The 27,255-nt window shown below is 38.8% G+C and overlaps 2 protein-coding genes across 4 annotated transcripts in view; one reads left to right on the top strand and one right to left on the bottom strand.

The window, feature by feature from the left end:
* brd4 (bromodomain containing 4) overlaps window positions 1–22,824 on the bottom strand; it is a 35,279-nt gene extending 12,455 nt beyond the window's left edge. For 2 of the 3 annotated variants that reach the window (XM_026164636.2, XM_026164637.2), the window contains exon 1: window positions 7,024–7,736. In XM_026164636.2, the coding sequence (XP_026020421.2) occupies window positions 7,024–7,121 (98 nt within the window). In that variant the 5' untranslated portion in view covers window positions 7,122–7,736. Of the gene's footprint in view, window positions 1–7,023; window positions 7,737–22,684 lie in introns of those variants that run through there. The other variant, XM_080300795.1, reaches the window with a different exon arrangement.
* Window positions 22,825–24,424: 1,600 nt separating this feature from the next.
* On the top strand, window positions 24,425–27,180 carry pet100 (PET100 cytochrome c oxidase chaperone). Its single transcript, XM_026164691.2, has 4 exons — window positions 24,425–24,550; window positions 24,725–24,811; window positions 24,917–24,949; window positions 26,790–27,180. Exons 1-4 carry the CDS (start codon window positions 24,524–24,526, stop codon window positions 26,877–26,879), a joined length of 237 nt encoding a protein of 78 aa, XP_026020476.1. The 5' UTR covers window positions 24,425–24,523; the 3' UTR covers window positions 26,880–27,180.
* Window positions 27,181–27,255: the final 75 nt, after the last annotated feature.

Raw genomic sequence — 27,255 nt, 5'->3', positions numbered from 1 at the left:
GGTTGTGGTAGACAATACACGATAAAACATTATATCACAATATTCAAGGTCATCTCCAAAAATGACACCTGTGATGATGCAGATACAACTTGTGCACCGCACAACTTGCAGAACACATTTTTGTGTTCTGCTTTAGTGATTGTTGGACAAATCATCCTTTTTGTGCATGATTTCAGTCTACTGACTATCAGATGCCATTCCTGACTAATGATGGAAACCAGAACGAAAATCAAACTTATTGTCATGGATATTTTGTACACCAAAAGCACATGCAAGCTTTTTTTCTGCACTTTCTACACTGTGCTCAGAGAAAATAATGTTGCAATGATGCTGAAAACCTTTGGAGACCTCTCTCGCCTCTCTTCCCCCAAGAAAATTATATGTAAAAGTTTGCAGTTATTACAGCATTATAAATACTGGCATAGTTGTAAAGACTATTATGTTGCTTTTTTCAGAATCAGTATTATCTTCAGCTACAGTACACTTTTATGTTTGCATCAGCCTTCATACAATCTCAATCAAAAGTTTAAGACCACTTGAAAAATTGCAAAAAAAAAAAAAAAAAAATCATACTTGATGCAAGAGTTTCCATGAGATGAGTGGGAATATTTCTCTAAGTGGTGAAGATGGCCGCACAAAAGGCATCTACTGTCTGGAACTGTTGTTCATTTTTGTAAACTTCCCCTGTCATCCATACCCGAAGGTTCTCAATTAGATTTAGATCAGGGGAACATGCAGAGTGGTCCAAAAGACTGATTTTATTCTCCTTGAAAAAGTCCCTTGTCCTGCAGGCACTGTGTACTGTAGCACTGTTAAAAAAACCCAGGTGTTATCATACAGACGAGGGCCCTCAGTCATGAGAGATGCTCTCTACAACATTTAGAAATAACCAGCAGCTGTTTGACGGCCCTGCACCACCTGAAGTGCCGTTGTTCCACTGAAGGAAAAAGCACCCCAGACCATGGCGCCCCCTGAAATGTAGGGCGTAGAAAACATCTCAGGTGGAATCTGCTTTTCATGCCAGTAACGTTAGAAATCATCAGGACCATTCAAACGGTCAGTTCTGTGGCGTTCAAGAAGACACGGCCTTTGAAGATATTTTTTGTTTTTGAAGCCCTTCAGTTTCAGGTGCCGTCTGATGGTTATGGGGCTGCAGTCTTTACGGACAGCCAATTAGATCCTCTGGCTCAGTGCTGGCAAAATTTTGGGGGGTCTTCCACTTGACGTTTTTGTTCCATAACCCTTAGGGTCATTTAAGAAATTCCAGTAGACTGTGTTACTGCATCCCAGCTCAGCAGTAATGGCACATTGCGGCAGACCTGGTTTATATAGCTCAAAAACCCGACCACGTTCGAAAAGGGAACATTTTTTTGCTTTTGCCATCAGAACGTCATGACAGTGTGACTACATGACACAAAATGACAATGAACCCTCATTTTTGCACAGATTTGGCCTTTTAAAGGCATGTGGTCTTAAACTTTTGATCAGCTGTAAAACAGCCTCTCTCAATGTTGTTTTTAATAAATTGCATGCTCAGAAAAATGTTTTGTCTCACTCCCATTTCTTAATGTTGCATGTTGAAACTCTGCTTGGAACCTTGTTAAGATCCAATCAAGCAAAATATGAATGTTTGCCATTTTTCAAGTGGACTTAAACATTTGACTGTATATGTCTAACTGACCTCCCTATCAGGGCTGAACATAAGCTATGATCACATGAACTCCACTCAATCTGAATTCGCTAGATGATCACTTGTTCTGTTGTCACGTTAAATCAGAACGATCTGACATCACACAGGTCAGAAGACAGTAAGCAGGTTAACAAAGGTTAATGCCCAATTTGACTGCATCCAGCATTTGCATGCATTCCTGTGAAATAGTGTCTTTGAAACCTAAAGGCTGCAGTGAAATTGGCTGAAATGTTTTGCCATCTTCATTTGCAGAACCATCTAGCTCAACAACATAAATGAAACACCATTTTAAAACATTGGCTGTAGTCTTAAATTTTTCTCAACAACACCTGGGAAAGTTTAAATCAGAATCAGAATACTTTATTAATCCCGAAGGAAATTAGTGCTGTCTACGACTATTTTTCTTTCCCTGTCTGGCTTTAAAAAACACAACAGTATCACTAGATGTGTAGAAAATCGCAAACATTAAAAGAAATATTTAAATCCGAAGACTGAAGATGCCTGGCAGACTAAATGTCACAGGAAAACAATTAGCCTAGTAAAACCAGAATAACAACATGTGGGTAAGTTATCTGGACATCAGAAAGATCATCTTAGATATCCTGTTCTGACTGTCATCATGACACATTTACAATCACTACTGTAAACAGGTGGGTGTTATGTATTTGACAATTTGCCAAAATATCTTCTCCTCTACATGCTAATAAATGAACATTAGTCTTATATTGTCTCATGACCTTTTTTGGATACTGTCAAGAACAATCAGTACAAATGTGTCTACTGAGAACAATATCATTCATGTTTATGTCAAACAGGTAAGTATGTAGATTTCTAGTTATTGCATTTTTTCCAGGCCTGAGCTTTTTGTCTACATCCTTACTTATTACTACAAGCGCATTATAATACAATGTTTCCAGGAGATGTTCTGAAAGCATAAATGTCATGTAGATCTCTTCACTCAAACATTGCAGAGAGCAACAAGCCTCATCTCTAGTGTTTTTAAAAGCTCCTTCATTTCACCTTTCTTGGCATCTCCAATTCACCTATATTGGTCAATTTACCTAATATTGAGCATTTTGTTATTTAATAACCGTGCAGTGATTTGGTTTTTGGCCTGCTGATCATTTGCACTAACAGAAACACAACATGGACAAGGTTTGCGGTCTTTGCAATTTAGAACACCATAAATGCTGTTGACAAAATACTTAGGAAGGAAACCTGTTAAACCTGTTCTGTCTGGTTCCCTTCATGTTTTAGGAAGTAACCAGTAAAAGTGAACCGAGTAAAATGAAACTTTGGTTTAATACATGTAAAAAAAAAAACTTTTCCAACTACATAACCGTCTTTAAAACATAAACAACATTAAACAGTTAAATAGTGTTTCCCATAGATTTATATTCAATTTATGGAGGTGAGTATTTGCATATGTGACCAGTGCAAACGGAGGTGCAGTCGCTCTCTTAAGTGAATTATCACTTCCGTTTACAAGTTTCTACGCCAAAAATAGGTGTAAAGTTATTCGTGAAAACTATGTAACTGAACAACATTACAGGCTATATATTCAGTGAGCTCCATCCTGTAGGTGAACTCCAGCTCCACAGTCTTGGACTGTAGTAGTGGTCATTCTGCTCTGCAGCCTCAGTGAGTTTGGTGTTGCAGCACTTGAATCAGTTTTCTACCTGTTACAGGTCCTTGTTAGACTGGGGTCTAGCTCATAACAGATCTCAAGAGCTGAACATGAACTGTAGTCCATGACAATTGAGTTGGAATCAGTCTAACTACAGGATGAGACTGCCACAACAGTGTCAAGCAAACCTGCCACTAGGATAAGAGGAAAGTGCTGAGAGTACCTGGTTATCAGCAACTTAACATTTAAAATATGAGCAAAGGAGATTCTCTACTAGTAAACTGATGAGTTGAGTGACTGTTCAATGTATTTGCAGAGTAAATATTTATTTAAAAATATGCTACATCAATTTCCCCCCATCCTTACTGTATATAAAGCCAATGACAGCACTCGCACAATATCTTCATGATGAGTGCCAAGTTTATCATATAAAAATGTAAATAAATACATCACTTTTATCAGTGACTATTTTTTATTGATATCTCTGTGCAGAGGGATTCCACTATTTCTCACAATTATTTGCGAAAGTTGTGGATCAGTCAGTTATGCTTTTCACATGCTGTGATGACACTTTTGTGTTATGCTGTAGACTGGCCAGAGGACACCATGACTTGAGGAACCCTCCGATCAGTACTCTCATTTGTATACATAAACATTCTAGCTTGAAAGTGGGTGACTAGAGTGCAGCATTTGAGGCTGATTCACAAATTTTTAGACTGACTGCGGCTTAAAGGGAACATTAGCCAATTCTCCATTAGTCTTCTCAAGGTTTCAGGGTTTTCCATTAGGTCATGGAACCTGGTTAGCGGGGTTCCAAGCGATCCAAAATGAAGTGACTGAAGATGTCACATGCCACCGATTGGCTGGTCAGTGGTGTCACTCCATGAGTCATGAGAGTGTCTCGTTCACAAAAAGCAAAACCGCCATTTTTGAAACCTGGCAATGAGGGAAATGGCTCCAAAAAACAGCGCCATGGTCCCAGAGTCTGACGAAAAGCCACAGACAGAGCGGTAGGTATACAGCTGCCTCGACATCCACCTTTTTTGTAGCATTCGTATCAGATATTAGAAAGTCACAAGTTGATCAGCAGCATTTATATGATTGACGATTATACACATTAGGTGGTATTCAATTGGGATGGAAAACCAGTCGATCCAAGTAGGTAAATGGAAAAGGGGCTATTGTGCGCAGGTGTACATATGCCTTGTTTTTGTGAGTGCCTTTTCCAGCAATTTCTTTTTGCCCTCACATGTTTTAATTTGGATGCTGCGCACTTCAAATAAATTACATGCAAGACAAAGTTGCTTGCTCAGATTTTCTTAATATTAAACTGCACAAATATTAGCAAGCACCAATTCACATTCAGTTTGTCTCTAAGAGAAACTTATATAACAAGTTTGAATGACCTGCTGTGATAATTTAACAGTAATATTTGCATCTAAGATCAAGGTTCCAAAAGTCCCCAGCACAGGTCAAGAGGCTTGCTTCCTGTGGCTGCATGGTTTAGGCCTGGAATAATAGTTGACTTTTGACCTGGACCACAGACTGCTGTGGAATTTTTTTTTTCTTGAGAGGAAGTGGTTCTGGTTACTGGGGTGGGGGTTACAAATCTCAAGTGAGGATATCTAGTCCTACATATAGCATCACCGACTGTCCTACATAGAAGCAAAACACAATATAGCAAGACATCAGTGCTCCCTGTAAAAGTAAGCTATTAATCATTCATGTATAAGGTTAAGGGGGGGGGGGGGGGGGGGGGGGGCTGCCCCAGGAGTTCGAATGATGGCTTATGTTGTCTGAAAGCATGAAAATAAATAATTAATTGAACCACACTGACAAAGCCAACAGCACAATTTCCCTGCTTACACACCAGCCTTTTCAGCTCCTCTTCAGGGAGGAGCTCCACCCTAATGCTACTGTCTTGACAGTCAATTTTCAAGTTTGTACTGATTCCACCTATGTTTTTATTTCTCGGGTCGTTAACACTCTTGTTGCATATGTCCTTTTATTCCCCCTCTCCTTTCGACTGGTAAGACAAGAAATGTAAGTGTACTTTTGTTTTTGAAACTCAACATGGGTTTAGTCAGTTTCAATTTTAGCCCTTTCCACTAGTGCTTGCTTGGCTTGCCTTGAGTTGACTCAGTTTTTAGGGTTTTTCATTAGGTAGTAGTACTTGATACCTGGCCGGGGTTCCAAGCGCTCTGAGACAAAATGTGACATCAGCCTGAATGCCACCAACTGGCCAGTTAGTGGCGTCACTGATGAGTCATTAGAGCGACCCCTTCACAAAAATCAAAACTGATAAGTTTTTAAACCTGGCAATGACAGAAATGGGTCTACACAAACCAGCATACTGGTCCACTGGCTGTGTTGCTATAAGGACACCAAGCATAAAAAGGTGGTACTTGACTGTAATGTAAAACAACCAAAACCAAGAAGAGTAGAGTCAAGCTCAGTACGTACATGTGGAAAAGAGGCACAAATATAGTTGTTATTATTTTGAAAGCACTGATGTGAAAAACTTTTATAAGGTAACGAGTCATCCATGAATTAAGGGTGTTTCTGATTGTAAATCCCATCTTGCAAGGGCAAATACTTGTCCCAGTGGGCGTGCGATCACCACGTGAAATTTACAGGTGCAAACAGGGCTCAGATGGCACCAGACATGCACGCATCAGGCTGTGTACAGCAGCCTCATAGTGAGCAACAAAAAGCCAACTATCAAGAAAAGCACTAGAAGAACTTACAGTAAAATTATGCTTGATTAATAATAGTTAAGAATAAGATTGATTATAAAAATGTATGTATTAATCCTCATGGTACACCAGTGGAACAAGAAACATACCAAAATAAACTTGAAACGCTACAGCATATGACAGGAATTTCAATTTCAAGGTGTTGAAGCAAAGAAAAAACTAATTTTGCCAATGTTTCTATGGGAACAATTCAAGACTTCTTGGCCAATGCACTGTATTTTTACTCTTGATACCTCCAAATCCTAGTTTTCGATGACTATCAGTAACCACCCATAACCTGTGCTACTTCAGTTTCATCACATATGAAAGTCAAACAAAATTTGTCTTTGTTTACATTTGTTCTATGGAAATTTGAAACAAAAGTAATGACTTTTCAATAATTCAGTGAAAGGTCACACATATAAAAAAAATTCCCCCTGTGCTGATTATAACCGCTTACTACATGAGTCATACAGACTGACTCGAATAGACTAACCATGAGTCAGACACATAACAGGAAAAGGCAAGAATCATGTAGTCTCTTTTAAGTTAAACTTCCAGCTGGTTAGGATAAGCAAGCCAAACCCTGCCAGGAATCAGGAGACACACACGCGCGCACACACACACAAAACCCTACAGTCTTCCTCTGTACTCCCCCTTCCTCTCTCTCTCTCACGCCAGGAGGTAGGCTTCTGGCTGAAATCTAGATACCAAATACAATTCAGAATAAAACTGAAGACATATTTCTAAACAGGATTGAATTGCTGGGTCCCGTAAAACTCGTCTTTCTAACCACATGATAGTCCCAAGAACCATGACTCCAGGCTGTCCTTAGTGTTTTCTATTATACTTTTTAACCATGTACACAAATTTATAACATTTTGTAAATATAAGACTATAAAGACCTTCAGTGACTCAACAGAGTTTCTGAAGAAAAATGTAACATACTCTAAGTAACCAGATAACATTACCTTTTAACAGAGACTGAATGCGCAATTTTTTCCAGAAGTGTATCCAGTATTTGGAAATCCAGTAAATCGTTTGATTTGGCATGCATCTTGTAATCCATTTACGAACTCCTCTAAACAGAAAGAGAAAGCAAAAACCAAAACAGGGCACGGAAGAATTACAGAGAAGTTAGTTTTTCCCTTTGTTCAATCCAAAAAACATAATAGATTTATTCTTCAGGCTCCAGTATGTATTATAAAATCCCACAGAACACGGTGAGTAATCCGTAGTGTAGTCCAAGTGTAGTTTGAGGGTGGCTGTTCCAGGAAAAAGAGGCCCCAGCCGGGAAAGAGTAGGTCCAGGCGGGAGGACAGGCTGCTGGAAACCTACAGCCGGCAGGCTGTGTTAGCTGTGTGAACCGGTCCTCTCTCTACACCATCCCCCTCTCAACAGTACAACAGCCCAGTTGCCAGAGGCTCTTCGCTCCATTGTGTGTCCTCTCCAGGGCCTCCCCAACTTAAATAGTCACAAACAGCAATCAAGATGTATACGAAACTGAGAGGGGAAGGTGAAAGAGAGGACTGAGCTCTGATAAGATCCAGAAGAAACACTTTTTCGTCCAGGTCCCGCTCTCACCCTCTCTAACACAGGCAGGCCAGCATGCAGTTACTCAACAGTAAAAAAAAAAAATGGCTCAACTGCTTCCTCATTCAGCAAGCCTCAGCCCACACACTCCTCCCTCCCTCCCTCTCCCCCTCCCTCTCTCTCTTACTCCTACGTGTTTTTTTTCTTTTCACCCCTCCCCACTTCTCCATCAATGGCTTGAGGTCCATGCTCTCTCTCTCTGCCCCCTTCCATTACACCTTTAAGACCCCACCCCCTTCCTGTCTTTTTCTCAGTCCATTTCATCACGCTCCACCCCCATACAATCAGTCTCTTTAGAGTAATCTTGTATATGCCTTCCCCCACCAATCTAAGGGCTCACTTATCTGTAGTCCATCATCTCCTCGTCTAGCACACAGACTGATATCATGATGGGACTTTTTTTAGAGGAAAAATAACTATATTCGGCCAGATCTATGAGGCAGATTCAAGTTCCAACTGACTGCTTAAAACAGGAGATAAACTCATGACTAGGTCAAGGCTTGAACTTAAGTGCAGGATTGCAATCATTGCGTGGAAAACTTAAACTGCAAATATTGAGAGTATTACGTAATAATGTTTAGCATTCAAACATTGCATCATTGCAAAAAGTGGGCTGGCTCGCTGAAAAAGCTGTAAGCGTGGAAGTATTGGTGCATTCCATCTTAAGTCAGAAGTCGTATTTCTGGCACCCCACTCAAAAATTTCAACCGGAACACCTCAGACTTCTAACTGGGAGATTTAGAGTGGTGATTGTTAAATCACAGCCCCAACTTTACAATCCAATATGGCGGCAGTGCACAAAACATCTGTAAAACAGTGAAACATTTCAACTGTGTGGCTGTGCAATTGTGACTCATTAAATGAACCATATGCAGGACACTGCCCAGGCTCTAAATGGGATTTTATCACAATATTTAAAGAAAATTGGAAATAATAAAGTAGAAAAAAAATTAAGCTATGTTTTATGGATTGTAAGCAGCAGGATTTATACGTTGATGGATGAAGGGCAGCTAGCTTTTTCCCAGTAAAGGTTTGAATGGTGATTACAGGAACAGCGCTGTTGTTTTAGACACTAGAACAGGGATAGGCAACTCCAGGCCTCGAGTGCCGGTGTCCTGCAGGTTTTAGATCCCACCCTGGGTTAACACACCTGAATCAAATGATTAGTTCATTACCAGACCTCTGGAGAACTTCAAGAAATGCTGAGGAGTCATTTAGCCCTTTAAATCAGCTGTGATGGATCATGGACACATCTAAAACCTCCAGGACACCGGCACTCGAGGCCTGGAGTTGCCTACCCCTGCACTAGAAACACATTTTCTTTTACTCAACCTGAGCTCAACATCTCACTAACATTTCCACCTCTTTGCTCTTCATGGTGTGTAAACAGACTCCGACTCCATGTTAAACTACGGCACCGTCATCATGTCTCCTGCTGTTGGGTTATCAGTGTCAGTGAGCTTAATGTTATCAAATGTTTTACTCATACGCTGCTCCTAAATACGCTTCTATTGCAGTCTGTTTTTAGTCGCCAATGTGGATCGCATTTCCAACTCTGGTGCGGTATGGAGCCGTGTGTTAAATGAAGCAGCAAAGCAAAGAATTTGTGTCAAGAATTTTTTAATAATCAAATTATTAAAATTACTCGATGAATCGTTTGAGCCCTAAACACAGCCCTATCTATGAACATGCTGTAATGGTGTTTTTAAGCACAAAAAATAAATAAAAAAATAAATAAATACAAGAAAACAAGCGCTGTGCTATACCTTGCTAAGGACTAAAATAAGGCATTTTTCCTTCTCTTCTGACTTTACTACTAGAACGTGTGTAAGCTGAGAGTGACATCACTGCCAGGTTTTAAAGATGTACAGTTGAACATGTGGATTTACAACTGACCTTGCTAAGGTAACCACTAATGAAGTGTAATGCTAACAACATCTATCCTTGGGATCCTTAGTATCATTACTGTTACCTGTCTAAGGTAAAGTAACATTCCCAAAGATGCATTTTTGGGCATCTGTCTCAAAATAAGTTTGAACCACAGATGTAACCTATATTGAAATAAGATGCTTGATTTGCAAAATATACAGTGCTGAGGTGCTAATGCTGACCAAACAAGAAAAGAACAAAGAATGTTGTGGAGGAAAGAGAAAAGAAAGCTTAGGTAAATCTCTCTGAGGTAAGAATAGGATACAGGATATTATAAGACCTTTAGTTAGTGCGGCAAGAAGTATCTCCGGTAAAGTGAACGTGTGAGCATTTAAGAGGTTAAAACCCTAGACATGCACTTTTTTCCTAATTAATCTGATGGCATCTTAAAGTATCAGCTTAGTGTCTGAATCTGTGTTCTAGTCACTTTCCATTAGAAGCTGTAAATCTTCCTAACTGATCTGACCTAATATCATTTCACAAGCCTGAACGCATACAGTTATATTAAAAGATAAGCGGACACAATTATTGTGCACGTGCATGAACTGTTCAGCTTAGTAAAGCATGCATCACACAGCAAAAATGTGTGTCTAACACAATGACACTTTATCACACTAATTTTGTTTTTAATTTGCACTAAGATTATATGCTCATCTACACATTTTTATAATTCACAATCAAGAAGAGAACCTTAGTTTTCTAAAACTGGACTAGGTGCTGTAAACAACTCTTTCAGTATTGCTGAAGCAAATGCATATTCACACTATTGATATTTGATATTAGTGACAACAGTTAAACTTCACTAGTTCATATTGACAATGGCTGTCACAGATGCAAGTGTGACTAATATTGCAAACATACTGTGGCACTCTTAAATCAGTGACCTGGGTATGTCTGATTTCAGCTGTTAGGAGGACTGGCGTTATGTGGTCTATGTCTAATTGACAGTGTCGTGTGACCTTAACAGACTGGTGTAGCAAACAATGTTAGGCATCCAATGTCTGTTACACTGTGTGATCATGGGATCACCTATCAGTGTAACAGTGAGTGTACAATAGTGAGTTTGAAAAAGCAGTGCAAAAAGTTGACTTTCAAGAGCTGTATAGTGCACATGCGATGAAAATAAACTCTGTGCAATAAATTATTTTGTATACATAGCACTCGTGTGACAGCTTTGCAAGCCGCTTTTTTTTTGTTGTTGTTAAGGAATGGCTTGCTGTAATGCCGCAGAGTAGTTGTAGTCTGTTGTGATAACAAATTGTTAGCATATCAACGTAATTAGCCTTAAATTCCACAACAATTCCCACAGTTCCTTTGTGTTTGCTGCCAGTCCACTGGTAGACGTATGTGCAAATGGCTCAGAGAATCTAATGGAATTTGGAAGCTGTACTTTCATACTGAAAAAAATGGAGTGATATTTTAAACACTTAAATGAGAACGTAAGAAAACAAGGCCATCGGGATAAAAGACACATAAAACCTGCACCAACTGTCTGACTAGAAAGGAAAAGTTTATATAAGTACAGTGCGGCACATCTTTTATTTTGTTAATATTGCTCAGAAGCAGCGAAAAAGGGCAAATCAAGCAATTCTTATGTCGGGGGAAACAAGATATTTAAAAGAGATAATGTTAACAAACACCCAGGGATGCAATCATCTTTAAACAACAACCAGAGCATGCTGGCACTATCGCCCACTCACTTAAGACCGTAGTGCCAGAGTTTTCTTCCTTCCTTTTTTCCTTCTGTTACTCTATTAACAAAGTGGTGGATATCAGCTAGAGCGGGTCCTTCGAGAATGGCAGCTGCTGAAAATGCTCGTCAGGACCACCTTTAAGGACAAGTCCTAACTAAGGCTGTGGTAGGCAACCCTCACCAAAGAGCCATACTGTTGGGAGTTTGAGGTGTGTGGACAGAATTTGACATTCTTCAATATTTACAAAGCCATGTCTGTGCTATGTAAAAATAATTGCCTTCTTATATTTCAGAACATCCCACAATTGGTTGAAATACTGCTTGTACTGAAAATCTCCTTTGCTCAGTGTGAGTGAGGATTTTCTGCACAAAAACATATTAAGAACACCACTCACAGCAGCCTTCATGTGTCTACTACAGAAGATATGGTCAGAATCAATAGGGAAGGCTGCCCATTTGAATAATCCAGGCCAAACAGCAGAAACAAAGGTTGTCCCCTTCTGAGAGGACATGGAAGCCTCGATTAAAGCAGTGGGCAGCAGATGTGCTGGTGGTGTAACTTTCCACACACACATACGGACACACAGAATTATGGATGTGTTGTATACAGACACATACATCTCTCTAAAACACATATACATACATGCAGTATGACACAAACTTCTTAACACATACCTATGTATTACACATACACACTAATACAAGTTATTCTGTTTAAATTTTCACTAACAAATAAAAATGTTTGTCTGAAAATATTTTTGTTATTGTGTGTTCATTGTATGCATTACTGTCGTTTGTCAGTGTGTTTAAGTAATGAACTGCACTGTTTTTGGTTTTTAGAGATTCTAACAGACATTTCATTTTTGGGCTGCAACTTTTTGGTCTGTGCTACATGGAACTCGCAACACTAGTAACCTCTGTAACACCAGTGTTATAAGCTAACAAAGTTAAGCTAAAGCCCTGCTTCCCAGCATATCACTTAAGCAGTTTGCTGGTTTTAGTGTTCAGGCTTGTCAATTTGCTGCTGTGGTAGCTGTCAATCAATTGTCCATCAGCTTTCTCAAGTCTCTCTTCAAGCAGTCAGACAAGCTCTGACTCTACCATCCACTACAGAACTACAGCTGATGACTACAATTCTTCTGTTTCTGAGAGCTGTAGGCCGCTCCAAGAACCTGGAGCAGGTGGCAAACTTTAAAACGTGCTGGGAAGCAACTCTTCACATGCATGGAATGCATTGAGAACGCATTCTCAACATTTCATGGCTTTATGTTTTTCCTTAAAGCATTAAAAAAAGGCATCCTAGAATTTCAGTCTCCAATTCACCATATACCACCACATTATATAATTTTGTACCAATACATAATATAATACAATATATTATATAATTTTAAGCAAGTTGACATCTCTCTTAAAATATCATGTTCATGAAAAGGTAGGCACTTTAAAAACGGTCAGATGTCAAAACACAAAAACAAGAGCCACACTGTGCAAAGTATACTTGTCAAGTGACTTGTGAGTGCAACGCACAATGTTTATTTTTGCTAAATAAAACAAGCAGCATCACTTTCGTGCAACAGCCAAACAATGATGCTGTTCTCACAGACTCACTTCCCAGTCCATGTGCCATATGCACCATTCCCAGTTACAATACAGCAGCTGCTAGAGTGACAAAGCTCCAATCTACACCAAATACAGAGAAGGCCAAACCAACGGCTATGACATTGGAAGGGTGGGGGAGATCATATTCAGTCACAGCAAAGAAGGAAGGAAGGGAGGGGGATGATAGCAGAGAGAAGGGGGATGCAAAAGAATTGCATTTAGACTGGGGGGCTGGGTCAGAAGAAGAGGTTGTAGCACACAGAGATTCTGCATGAACGTCTGAGAGTGCTTCCATTAATCATCAGAGTATTGGAGTAGCCAAAATCTACGGGGTGCAAAATAAGAGAACACATGGAACAGGCAATTTGCCAACTTTTACACTGAGTTGTGTGTGTGTGTGTGTGTGGGGGGGGGGGGGGGGGGGGGGGGGGTAATTACAATTTCAAGAACAAAAAACTTAAAAAGATAGTGAAATGGGTACCTGGTAGTAACAATTAATTGGGAGTTAATTAATCTAACAAATATTTCATCTGTAGTAAAATGTTGCATTTTATACCAAAATGTCATCTTCAGACATCATCATTTAACAGTCCAGTTACAACAATATTTCTGGCATAGTATATATATTTAACTGTACTATATATGCTTGCATATTGTTTAGAATATTGTGAAGACTATTGACATGAGATGCACTAGGGCTGTATATATAACAATATATATTGGATGACGATATTAAAAACATCTGTCGTTTCATTTTACGCTATCGTTTGTGTCGTGGTGTCGCAAAATAAACTGTTTACAGCAAGATTTTTTTCATCGTTTTGATGGTCACTGTAGTGGCTCTATTAATTTCTTAAAGTTCTCTCTTTCTCTTATATTTAATATAACCACATAAAAAACGGGCAAGCGCCTGTTTTTATGCGTTGTCGTTAGCAAGAACGACAGTAAAACCATCGCGAGTCCGCTTATGTATTTTCCACATAAACCTTTCACAATAAAGCTCAAGATCCTGTTGAGACTTTTCAAAATAAACTGAATCACGTGAAAGAGTATGCAGAGTATTTACGGATGAGAAGCAAAAAAGAGCCCTCAGGTGCTAAAAAAATACACCTTAGACTCAAACGTTAGAACAGGCTTTTCCCTGCAGCACGCTGTGTGATAAATACTCACAAAGAAAACGGCAGCCGTTACAACTTATGTCTAAAAATGTATAATTTCATGCATCGGTTAAAACACTCAACTCCAGGTAGGTACATGACGCTCAGCTGGAAACACTTCACGCAAGTTGAGCTGCCCGAGATTCACAGAATTTACAGAAAATGTAAAATTTTTGTGATTTATATCATTATCGGGACGATACATGTCTTATATCGGGATATAAGATTTTGGTCATATCGCACAGCCCTAAGATGTACCAATTTATAGTGGGTGGGTGGGGTAAGAATAAATAAATAAAATTAAATAAAATCAGTATCAATTCAGAATTTCATTGCATGTCATCCCAGCTAGCTGATCATCTATAATTTTTGGCAAGAATAGGTAATTCCAATATAAAGCTACTTTATATATCATATTTCATCTGTTATTTTGTACTGCTACTCAGTTTCATAAGCAAATTTATCCCTGACCTTAAACAAAGTATGTAAGCGATCACTCAAAGGACAAACCATACTGTTCACACTTAAGAAATATGCAAAATTGAATCTGCCTTATTATATTTTCATCTCATTTCATCTTCATTTCATTACCAACACTTGTGACATAAATGTTTCAGGGTACACGCACAGACTCGCACCTCTGTCCTCTCTGAAAAGCATTTATGTGTATCTTTTTATCTTGTGTATATTTACCAATTGAGGTGATATCCATCTATGTAAAGGCACTGATGTTTTCATATGAACAACACACAGACTCTGATATGAGTAACTAAATTCCGTTACTGTTACCGTTTAAAAAGGTGGTATTCAGAATACAGTTACTTTGTTGAAATAAATGGATTACACAGCGGTCTTTTCCTGTTTCATATGTTAGGCTATGTCCTCTCTATCTTTGGTAAGTCCACGCCAGTGGAAACAAAACATACAAAACACACATTAAGAGGCTCTAATGCCTGTGTCTCAATCTCGCGGGCCATGTCACCTCTACTTGCAGATCGCATAATAACATGATGAAATATTTTTTCAAAATGATTGTTCTAAAAATTATTTAATATGAAGGCAATAGGCAGAGCGTAACAGGCATAGCCTTAAAGAATGTAGTCTCATGGGCAGTTTAGCCCAGTTTTAAGTAAGCTATTAAGACTGAACAGTAGAGCAGGGCGATATGACCAAAAATATTTATCACGATATACATTTGAAAATTGGCGATAACGATATAAGTGATGATATAATTGACACTAGACAAAATACTGTACAACTCCTCAACTTTATTAGTGCAAAAAAAAAAAACAACACATCAATGTATTTTCACTTAAACAAGCAGCTTTTTTAAAGTGCATTACAGTTATATGAAAAAATTTACAGTGCAAATTCCTTGCTGACAGTTTAACCAAAAGGCATTTCCAGTGGAAATTGGCCGACATATCCTCAGCATAACCATGTATAATATCCACAAAACTTAAAAAGAGGTTATACACACACAATACGGTAATATTGTTGAAGCACAGCACATATCACTCCGCGAGGCGCCTTCCTACAATAGCCGTAATGCTCCGACAATCCATCAAGCGGTGCGGCTTCGTAGCTTAGCAAAGTCGTACTGAAACATTTGACAGATTTTCGAGCGCCGTGTACCACATAAAATCGTTTCCAGGTCAGTAAACACAACCAGAATTCATACATAAGGCACACGGGATTATAAGGGGAACTGTCGACTTTCAGAAAATCAAAGGATTGATTTTAAGTGTGCCATATTTTCCAAAAAAAACCCCACGGCTATAACGACGGCCCACTAGCATGCACTACCAAAAATAGTGCTTTGTTGAATATCTGACGGACGAAAGCCAAACCAGTTCCACACCACTGACATTGCAGCATTTTTACAAACCAATTCTGTTTCATCCGTTTCATTCAACGATCCACTTTCGCTCTTCTCATTCTGCGTCACTGCCATGTGCGTATGTAAACATAGGCACTTCTCATGCGCGTTTTACCAATATTCTATCGCGATATTTCATTTTCTTATCGTTGCCCAACATTACACCGGTATTACCGTGAGCGGTATGATATAGCCCAGCCCTACTGAACAGTACACTGTGTTCGCGTTTTCCTCTGAAACAATAAGTTCCGTTGGAGCAGCCTTTCAACGCCTCTCTCTGCCTCTCACTAGCAAAGTTGACCCAGACAATAAAGTAAAGCTAGTTTTCGTTCGCGAGCCCAACACAGAACCCGAAGTATTAGCCAGAGGTCACCTTTAATACGTTTTATATACGCGTGGAATAGTTTTCTATACGAGACTGCTGCAAAAAGTGCAGCCTTATGTAATGTCCACCCTACTGTTACTCATTTATATTAAGATTTAAAAATGTAGTTGGTATTGGTATGGCGAGTATTCTTCAGTAATAGTAATAAATCACACATCAATAGTAGATTCATGTAGTTGTAAAAAGCTTGATAATATATTAAGTAATCCAAAGTATTCAGAATATGTTACTCTCATTGAGTAATGTAACGGAATCTATTACAAAATACATTTTGGGGCATGTATTCTGTAATCTGTAGTGGAATACATTTTAAAAGTAACCTTCCCAACACTGGTTGTGATGCAGCACTTTCATTCTACTTTGTTTCCCTCTATGGTAGAACCTTATTTCCAAGTTGAAAGAAACTGTTAAAAAACAACAACAACAACAACAACAACAACATACACTTATGCCTTGATTGACTACACCCATGTCACTCTTAGTTACCTTCATGCTGGCAAATTAGATAGTTCAAAATAGGCGTGTTAAAATACACTGAAATATATGTCCTAAAAACTACAATGTCTCTATTTCACTGTCTTATTTTTTTTTAACATGAAAATGTTCCTTAGGTCCTCGAAGCCCAAAGTGTCAATGGTAGGCATAACTACTGTTCTGTTATTAATTTACACCAGGAATTGAAAAAAAAACATCAACAGACTTATGGAAAAGTATAGGTATTGATAAATAATTTCAGCATTGAAATCCCGACAATACCCATTCTTGGCTGCAGTGAAATACTTGATGACATTCTGCCAGAGAACAATGCAATATATACTATAAAGTTCCTAATATCTTCTGTAGCAAAAAAAAACTTTCTCAACTATGAAATAAAGAATCCAGAATAAATAATCTAATAACCTCACTATCATCAGACATATATCAACTTAGCCTTGACATGCAAGTTTTATCAAAAAGACTGCATTTGAAAAAAAGGAGGGCACTTAAAGAAGGTCTAAAAATAGAAAGCCTGACTGATTCTAGAGACTACTACTTTCTGTTTCAATTTTGACAACTTTCAATTTGTTTCAATTAATGTTTTGTTTTTACTGTCTCTGCATATCATGCCCCTATCCAAGCAAAATGTTATTTCAGCCAGGTAAACATACACCCCTTGCAATAATACATTTTTACCCCAAAGTAAGATCATGTTTTTCTTATCTCTACCCTACACAGATTATAGATTTTTACAGTTAATAGAAAATAATTAAAAATGTTTTGATAGATATCATGCCAACACTTTCTTCTTCAACTTTAGGTTTCAATCTTACAGCATAGAGAATAACGCAATGGAAAACTTTCAAGAAAAAATGTAATACTGGTTGGTCTGAATAAAGCAGCGTTAACAACAATGTATCAAATACCTTCATAGTAAAAGGTGGAGCATAGCAGGAATTATCACTACAATCTGCCACGGCCAACAGTTGTGCATTGATGTAAGCTTATGTTTAGCTACCACGCTCTCATAGTGTTGATAGCTACATAACAGTAGACTGTTATTTTCCCCAAACAAGCCAACACTACTAAACCACAAGGGCAGACATGATGCAGTCAGGTTCTGGCATAATAAAAATGACAATACATAATAAAAAAAACCCGAAAATAATAAAAACTAAAGAAAGGATATATTAAGGCAACAGATAGAGATACTCCCTAAAACTTTAACCAAATAAAAATTGCTCTGACCCCAGAAAGTTGACTCTGTTCATCTGGAAGTAGCACTTTCAGCAGGAGAAATGTCTCGTCACACCTCCAAGTGACTTCTTCAGTATCAGCTGTCGGTGGAATTCTCAACCTTTTAAACTGTACATCTGCATAATGCCCGAAACTACCACCGTTGCCTAACAATGGGCCGTGAGCTCAGTTTCATGATCGTTAATATGCAAATTGTCATGGCCACAATCACAGCATTGTAAGACAGTGAAAGTTGCCCCCTCCTCAGTTCAGAGACACTCTCTCTTTTTTTCACATAAATGGCATCCTTGACTCCTCACTCAAATTAGGATTCCTCACTGTCCAGGATGTGCACATCAATCATTGGATGGATCAACATCAATATTGAAAAAGTGACCACTGGAGTGCAGATGTAAACAGACTGCAGAGTCCTGGCCTGGGGCCCGTTCTTCGTACGTCGCTTACTACATCCAAGATCAAATGACACATCCAAGATCAAATCATCGCGCTAACCGTGAGCTCGCTAATCCGGTTCCCCGAACACACCTGCTGTTGACGATTACTACAGCTGGACGCAGGAATGTGACATCACTGGGTGTCGTAAAAGGGGCTACGCATCGATAGTAGAAACATTGATCGGCAACCCGCTGATTGGTCGGCGAAAATGTCGAAGGGGCGTGCTCGGTATTTTCCGGCAGCAGAGCAAGAACTCATGAGTGAGGGATTTCAGGAGTTTCAGAGTTTAATTAAAACGCAAGAGAACACTGCAAAGGCTGCAAAAGCAAGGAGAGAGGGCTGGCAGAAAGTTGCTGACAAATCAAACTCGTAGGTAATTTAATAATAATAATAATAATGGATTGGATTTATATAGCGCTTTCCAAGGCACCCAAAGCGCTTTACGATACCACTATTCATTCACTCCCACATTCACACACTGGTGGAGGCAGCTACGGTTGTAGCCAGGCTGCCATATCGCGCCATCGGCCCCTCTGGCCAACACCAGTAGGCGGTAGGGTAGATCTATCATATGACACTATATTGTCCAATATCATATGGCATTATATTATATTATAATATGTTATATTATATCCCCTTTCACATTAGAGCCACAACAGGACCCACAAGAAAATGGGAACAAGTAAAAGTGGAATACAGGAGTATTCTACAGAATGGTAATATTTATCTCTTAGATTGCTTTGCGTCTCTTGGCAAGGTAATACTGGCCTGTAATACTCTGTTAGTTTGTTCATAACAGCAACCAAGAAAAGGGCAGAGGAAAAAAAGACAGGTGGTGGTCCTGCACCCCCTCGTCAACAAGTTGGTTAAGTAAATAATACCCTCACGGGAATATCGATATCTCTCTATGAGCACACTGTCGCGCTGAGGTAAAGGATCCTGTCTGTCCCGCAATATACGCTGAATTCTGAGGACTCTCCTTATCAATCTTGCACCTTCCGCAATGGGTTGGTCGCGTATACGGACAGGACATGGCTGCGACAGGCTTCCCAAATCCACCTTCACTTTTATAGCCGTGGTCTCTCATCTTGATTACACGAAGTAATTTACAATTACTACTCTGAAATATGAATTACATCTGTAATAATCACATACATGTAATAGAATGTTAATAGTTCATTTCCCTTTTTTAGGAAATGACCTGTATGTATCTGTGTGACATCAATAAAAGGATCAAGTGCTGCATTACCTTTAGTTACATTGATAATATTTATTTATGGTGAAACAGTGGAAAAATATCGCTGTTGCTTTCGTATAAATGAAGCGGACATACCTGCGTGGCCGCGATCTAATCCTGTTTACATAAAGTAAACCTGCTCCCGTGCAGGTTTACGCTTACGGCTCTGTTGCTATGACAGCAAGTCCCGGATGAGCTTCGGGGAACCGACTGATCCAGGATCACGCGAAATCGTCAACAATCTAATCCGGCTAACCTACTTAGCGAGGTACGAAGAACGGGCCCCTGATGAGGTAGTTCTGTGTTGTGCTTAGCCAGAGGGTGATTGGTTTCTCTGATAAATAACTCATTGTAATGTCCATGGCACTTAACAACATAGATTATATTACTCTTTGTTGGGGGAACTAAATCTTGGGGTCTACCAATTTTCAGTGTAGCACAATTTGGTGTTTGAAAACAACAGTGACAGTGTTTTGAGAAAATGTGTCTCACCTGTTCTGATATTAAGGGATTAGTGAAGGTTTTCATTTAGGAATTGGTTGTCCTTTTCTCTGGTATCACTTTGACCATATTTAAGGTACTTTCCAACTTTTGACAAATATCCAGCTAGGGTAACCACATTTACTCAGGGCTTTTCGTTATGATGTTCTTCTGTGGCATGTCTGTGTCTGTGGGGATGATGTTAGCTCTGTGTTGTAGTGCCCTAGTGATATCTAGTTTTTGCTCCAGTGGATGATTAGAGTCAAACCTTAGTGATCCCTATGCAGTGGTTTACTGTTGACTATAAAACTGAAGAAAGCTAACCTATTATTTTTCATATCCTCCTGGGTGAACTTGCTGTGTTTGTCCACCAAGTTAATGTGATCACTGAGATTTGATTTTCACCCAGGTGTCCTAAGAGTACGTCGTTCACAATCACAGAATCCAGTGATTGCAGCCAACTCTCTGTGAATGGTACTGATGGCCACTAATCAACAGTCATGACAATTTGCATTTTAAAGATCATGAAACTGAGCTCACAGCCCATTGTTAGGCAATAGTGCTAGTTCTGGTTATAATGTAAATGTACTGTTTAAAATGTTGGGGAAACCTGCAGTCACTGAGACTGAAGAATTTACTTGGACCAGAGACAAAACATTTCTCCTATTCCAAACGCTACATTCAGATGACCATATTCAACTTTGGGATTCTTTATATAAATGATTAACCGTGCACAAAGGCAAATTGCTCTGACATGCAATAAAACAATGAATAAACATCTCAAAATTGAATGGGTAACACAAAGGTAAACCTCAAAAGCAAAAAACAACATAAATTATTAATACTGTGTATTTCACCCCAAGATGTCACAATGTAATAAACTGATTAAACCAAAAAGATCATGTTGTAAGCTATTAAGACTCCTGTCAGTGATTCAAACTTAATAAATAAAGGAAATACATTCACAACCAGTAGGATACATTTTGTTTGCTTGTTCATTTGTTCTCAGACTACACGGTTTTTGATCTAGGGGTCACTCACAACTAGGCCAAGGATGTTGTTACCATGGCAACTAAACCAGAAAGAACAGGACCAAAAAAGGTGCAAGAAAAGTATGTTCAGCTCTAGGAATCCCTCAGATATACTGCCTACCCGATTACTCAAAGGACTTTGACCCAGTCTTTCTTTGCTAATTTATGGTGCAGATGATAAGTTTAGACAAGGAAAACGAATTAGGAGTAATGTGATCAATAGTTCAGCCCCGTGAGCTTGTTTGACTTGCTCATTGCTCAGTAACTAGCCTTTGACCCAGCTGGTCCTATTTATTTACACACACAGTGTACACACATGAGAACATCCCTTAGATTCAGGTGAATAATTTATCTCCTCAGTGGTGATAAGTTAATCACAAAAATCCAAATCCAACCATGGCTTTTAAAGTATATACATAAAACAACAACCTAAAAGATACTGCTCAAAGAAAATGAAAAGAAAGTCCATAGGTAATAACCAGTAAATGTTATGCTAAAGCTTTAAAATGCTGTATGACTTCATGATTACTCGCCTCTAGGGAAAGAAGCTTGTACAAATAGTAATTTTTAGATTACTACCCTGTGCATGGTCACACACTTGCACCCCAAAATACTACAAAGATTGAAAGACTGAAAAATAAACTCCCAAGTTTCGTATCTGCAAAGCCTTAGAATGATTAGCTAAGTAACGGGCCTCAGCATGAGCAATCTCTAGAAGAACCCAGTCGGATGAATGCCCGTGCTCTGTGTCTATAATGCTCAAACACATCTGTCTGGAATGGCAACAATTACCAGATGTGGTGAATAAAAAGAAAAACTGCACAGTAATGACTGCTGGCGAGCAACAATCGTCGAGGAGCCAAGATCTTAAAGTTAGGCCACAGGGCATAGATTACTGCCTGGGTTTCGTAATGGACGTCGGTACCATGCACAGCAGAACAGAAAACAAGACGAAGATGAAGGCGTTTGATTTCCGAAATTATGACAGCACCGCTTTGGAAAATGCACATAAGGATTGTGTTTTTTTGTTACACGCTCAACTGACTGCATTCCCAGCAAAAAAAAAAAAGCTCCAGTGTGCGCCATCATCACCGTGACGGCGTCACCGTCTCCCACAACACAAGACAGTCGACGAGCAAACTGGCAATAGATGCCAAACATGATGATCGCATCATCACTTATTTAACTATTTTAGCGTAGTTGTGGCTAACATTGAGTGAGACAGACAATGAGTGTCATGTACACACACATTGTAGGTGCGGTTATTGTGTCTTTTGATCCACAACCACCAACTAGCTTTAGCAGCAAGCTAGCTACCAAAAACAGGCCGCCGTGCAAGAGAATGGTCTCAGTGGGCGCCGGTCATCAGTGCGCTCCCTTAGGCCTTTCCGCCGCTGTTACCGTTTCTTTTGCAGGTTATTCATTCGGTTTACACAGACAACATGACTGGCACAACAACGTTTTAAACAAGAGCCTTTACCTGTGTTTCTCAGGTTGCTAGGGCGCGCGGGATCTTTCTTTCCGAGGAACCTGAACACCTCTCGTTGTTGATGACGTCACGCGTAGGTCTTTGGATGAGGACGTAGAGAGCGCGTCACAAATGTCGCGGACTGCAACTTCAGCGTCAAATGAGGAGCTCTCGTCTGTTGTCTTCTTACCCTGTGCAGATGGCATTCATAACGTTTGTTTTTCCGGCAAGTAAGTTGCCGGAAAACTTGTTGCCCAATACAGCAACAGTCTGTTATTATATTGATTTAAACAAACGAAAAGATCTTTCTAACAAAGTTAGAAAGTTAATTCAAAGTCTCATTTAAGCGGATCCATAGATTCTGTCCAGTTAACAATTTCTTTCAAAAATTAAAGAATGAAAATCTCGTGAAACGTGTTCCTTGGTCTTGTTATTTTTACATAAGGGTTCTGGAAAGGTGTATAATGTTATAATTTTTTTTTAATGTTTCATATGGTATTCTCTTTTCTATAGTAATTTTATATTTGCCCGCTATGATTATTGAGACAAACATGTTGCTGACCTCTTGATTTGTTCCACACTGACAAAAGAAGATTTTCTTTTTTTAAAATTACTATTATTGATATTTTATTATCTTGATCTAACTCAGTTATTTGTTTGTATTTTTTATTTTTATTTTTGCATCACCTTTCTTGGTTACTTAAAAGTTTAAAAAGCGGCAACTTTGCATTCAAGTGAAGGGATGAAACTGCAATTAAATGTTACTGAAATATTTCTTCTATTTTTTTCTCCTCCTTCTGTAACTGTGATCGATTTGTATGTATTTACAACACATAGCTATTCTGTTACCTTTCTCAGTTTCTTCAAGATTCGAAATAAAGCTTTGGGGAAAAGAAGGCATCAACTGAGTTTTTGCATTTGAAGGAATATATTGGTGAGTTTAGACACTTTTTAGGGGTGCTCAAGCATTTAAAAGGACCTCTGTCCCTTTTCTCATACAAAATGAGGGAGAGCAAAAAATAAACAGGTAAGAGTATAAGTGCACGGTGGCGCAGTGATTAGCGCTGTTGCCTGACAAGGAGGTACTGAGTTTGATTGTATCATCAGGCCAGGGCCTTTCTGTATGGAGTTTGCATGTTTTCCCTGTGTTTGCGTGGGTTCTCTCCGGGCACTCAGGCTTCCCACATTCCAAAGACATGCAGTTAGTGGGGTTAGGTTAATTGGTAATTCTAAATTGTCCATAGAATGGTTGTCTGTGTTATCCCTGTGGCAGACTGGCGACCTGTCCGGGGTGTACCGTCCCCCTCCCCCTATGGTAGCTGGGACAGGTGATGAAGGAATACATCACGTTAAGGACTGAAGCTATAATAAACATAACTATACCAAAGTATGGTGCTTAGCGTGCACTCGTTGGTTCTGAAATTACTTAAAAGATTATATCAAAGTTACAGAATTGCAGTCACCATTCAGGTCGGACCAAATAAAGTTATCTGAAATATCCGCTTGCAAATATTACTCAGAAAGGACCGATCAACTACATTTGGACAGAATCGGTGGTTTTGGAGCCCCTCTGTGGACAACCTCGGTTTATAATGCCATAATCCAAACATTAGTGCGATGTAAAAGTGTTTGTCTGAAACAAATTTGATTTGATCGAGGAGCCAAAATGTGTACTGTGTAGTATATTGCAGCAGATTTAGTGACACATTCAATTTTTATCTATTAAAAATCTTTTCTCACAACCACCAACGCATGCGCCATAGTTTTCTTGCGCTAGACGTAACCCGGAAGTAGTTTGAAGGTCTTTGCTTATAGTAGGAGTTTGGATAAGGTTGCTTGTTCACTGTGAAAATGGGTGTTAAAATAGAGGTATTTCGAGTAAGTATTTATTTTATACTAAGGCCGTGGACATGTATATTTTCCCTACATTCTGAGACCTTTCGACTTTCTAGGGTTTAGTTTTCGCTCTAGTTAGCCATTTTCATTATGCTAGCAGAGGTACAGTTTTCTACTCTATGTTAAAAACCGATGCGTGTAATTTGTTTTGCACAGATGATGCTGTATCTCTCCTTTCCTGTGACCATGTTTTGGATCTCAAATCAAGCAGAGTACTTTGAAGAGTATATAGTGAAGAGAAAGGTTAGAAATTTATTTTATGTATCGGTCTTCTCTAGATAATTATTCTTGTAGTAACAATTTTTGCATCTTTCTCTGTGCCATGTTGTCTATTTTTGTGGTATACAGAGGGAAATCTTCCCCCCCGACGAGGAATCGCAGGTAAGAAAAATGCACACAAGTTAGTTGCGATCAACACAAATCAAGGGTTGTATTTTTCTTATCTGCATTGAGTACCTTTAGGAATCACTCACAGTGCAGGCTGGAAAAAACGACGTTAATTGTTGAATTTAGTAACTTGTAGAACCTCAGTGGCGAAAAAACCCCATCTTGTATTGATGTCCGTGCGTATTTTGCTGTGCCTCTGTGGGTTTTTTCACTTCTATCAGGTTTGTATGTTGTGATCTTTGACCAAGACCCACTGTTAGAATGAACTGGAATCCAGAATTTGTATGGAGTGTGTATTGGCTGGCAAATACCCTCTTCTTAAGGAATGCTTTGTAGTCTTTCCCAGCTTTGTGTATCTGTAAAGTTTTTTCTAGGACCCTGTGAAAGGTTTTATCATCAAGTCACACCAACCAGTCCTTCTCGAGAAGGGAAAGGCTTTGTCAGTAATTAGACTTTGTGCTTTTATTTATAAGGAGGAGTATCTCAATAATGCCATAAACACATGTACTCTAGCGCAGACATTCAAATATTTTATTTCCAGCATGGACTAATGATGACTCGGTGTGTTTAATAAAGACATGAAATGTGTTTCTCTTCCTAGTCAAATCTGTATTCATCAATAGTTGTGACTTAGATGAAGAGCAAACAAAATAACTTTGGGCATTGTTTAAAATCTAAATAAAATTGAATAGAATAATTTGCAGATTTCAAAACCATATTTTATTTACAGTAGAACATAGAAAACTGTCAAATATTTAAACTGAAATGTTTTACTGTTTCATGAAAAATATTAGCTTATTTTGAATTTAATGGCAGCAACATGCCATTAAATTCAAAAGGTAAGTGGTAATAAAAAGAAGCAGGTGGAGGAACATTTTGCAACCAGTTTGGTAAATTGGCAAAAGGTGAATAACATGATGTGTGTGTGTGCTGTGTGTAAACATAAAAAAAGACATTTTAAAAAGGGAGGTAAAGATGGGCAGAGTTTCACTAATCTTCAAAAAACTGCATTTAAAATTTGTGGATCAATAATGTTGAAATAATCGTCCTTAATTTAGAATTGAAAAGACTTTGTCATATTTAGTACATAATATCACCAAAAGTGTCAAAGAATCTGGAGAAATCTCTGTGAACAAGGGACATTGGCAGAAATCAGTCTTGGATGCTCATGATCTCCAGGCCATGAGGTGGGACTGTGTTAAAAATAGGGAGGATTCTGACATGAAAATTGCTGCAAAGGCTCATGAATACAGTTCACCACACCATTCATAATTGCATGTTAAAGTGCTATATTGCAAAGAAGAAGCAACTTGATCCAGAAACACTGCTGTCTTCTCTGAGTCAATCCTTATTTAAAATGAACTTGAGCAAAGTGGAAAACTGTTATGTGGTGGAACAAATTGAAATTTGAAATTCTTTTTTGGAAAACATGGACACAATGTTCTTTGTTATTAGGAGGAGAGGAGCTATCCAGCTTTTTATCACTGCTCAGTTCAAAAACCTTTATCTCTAATGGTTCAGGGGTGCATTAATGAAAACATTTGGCACGACATCAACCAAAAACATATGACAGACAGGACTGTTGAGCAGCTAGAATCTTATATCATCCCATAACATAGCAGTCTTCTAAAAAATTTGAATACCTATTGTCCTCAGTTCCCAGATGTTTATGGACTGTTCATAAAAGAATAGGGGAGTTGTAAATTTTGACTTGTCTGTCAATAGCTCAATGTCTTTGACCTGTTCAAAAAGAACAGTATTTTCATAAAGACTGCTGAGTTACTGCTAAACAGCACATTATTTGATTATGGTTGTTCTATATATCTGTTTTCAGAGAAAAGAGTTGGAGGACTTCAAAGAGCGAATGCGTGTTCGTAAGGAGCAGCGGCTATTAAAAAATATTCCTCTAGAATCTGAGAACTGAAAATTACATGTTGAAGAAAATGATTTTCCACCCTTTACGAATGATACCAACTGTCTGGCAGTGATTTTGAGGCCCAAGGAAAAAAGTTGGACTGGAGTATGCCCATTTCATGTTGGAAATTTCTGCTAGATTAACTCTTCCCAAAGATGCGCTGGGTAATAATTATTTATGCCTAATAAGTTTATTGTGCTTTCATTTGTGTGCAACTTTTTTTTCCCCCACATGGTTTTTCAAATGGTACAATTGTTTTCTTAGCTGTTGTTTTTACATTGCCTTAAAATAAATACTGAGCTGCACATCAGATTGAATCTAGTTTATTATTATCTATTTGCAAGGTGCAGTGCCTAAATTGTTTTTACCTTGTCCTATTACTTAT

The sequence above is a fragment of the Astatotilapia calliptera genome, chromosome 4 (assembly GCF_964374335.1).
Source record: "Astatotilapia calliptera chromosome 4, fAstCal68.1, whole genome shotgun sequence".
Taxonomy (NCBI): domain Eukaryota; kingdom Metazoa; phylum Chordata; class Actinopteri; order Cichliformes; family Cichlidae; genus Astatotilapia; species Astatotilapia calliptera.
The sequence above is the reverse complement of the archived record's forward strand: the minus strand, read 5'-3'. Positions and strand labels throughout refer to the sequence as shown.

Bases quoted from the DNA above. Each gene is read 5' to 3' on its own strand.
- pet100 (XM_026164691.2), top strand. From the start codon at position 24,524: ATGGGTGTTAAAATAGAGGTATTTCGA. The intron at 24,812-24,916 runs GTTAGAAATTTA...TGTGGTATACAG, and splicing joins AGTATATAGTGAAGAGAAAG to AGGGAAATCTTCCCCCCCGA. The intron at 24,950-26,789 runs GTAAGAAAAATG...ATCTGTTTTCAG, and splicing joins CCCCCGACGAGGAATCGCAG to AGAAAAGAGTTGGAGGACTT.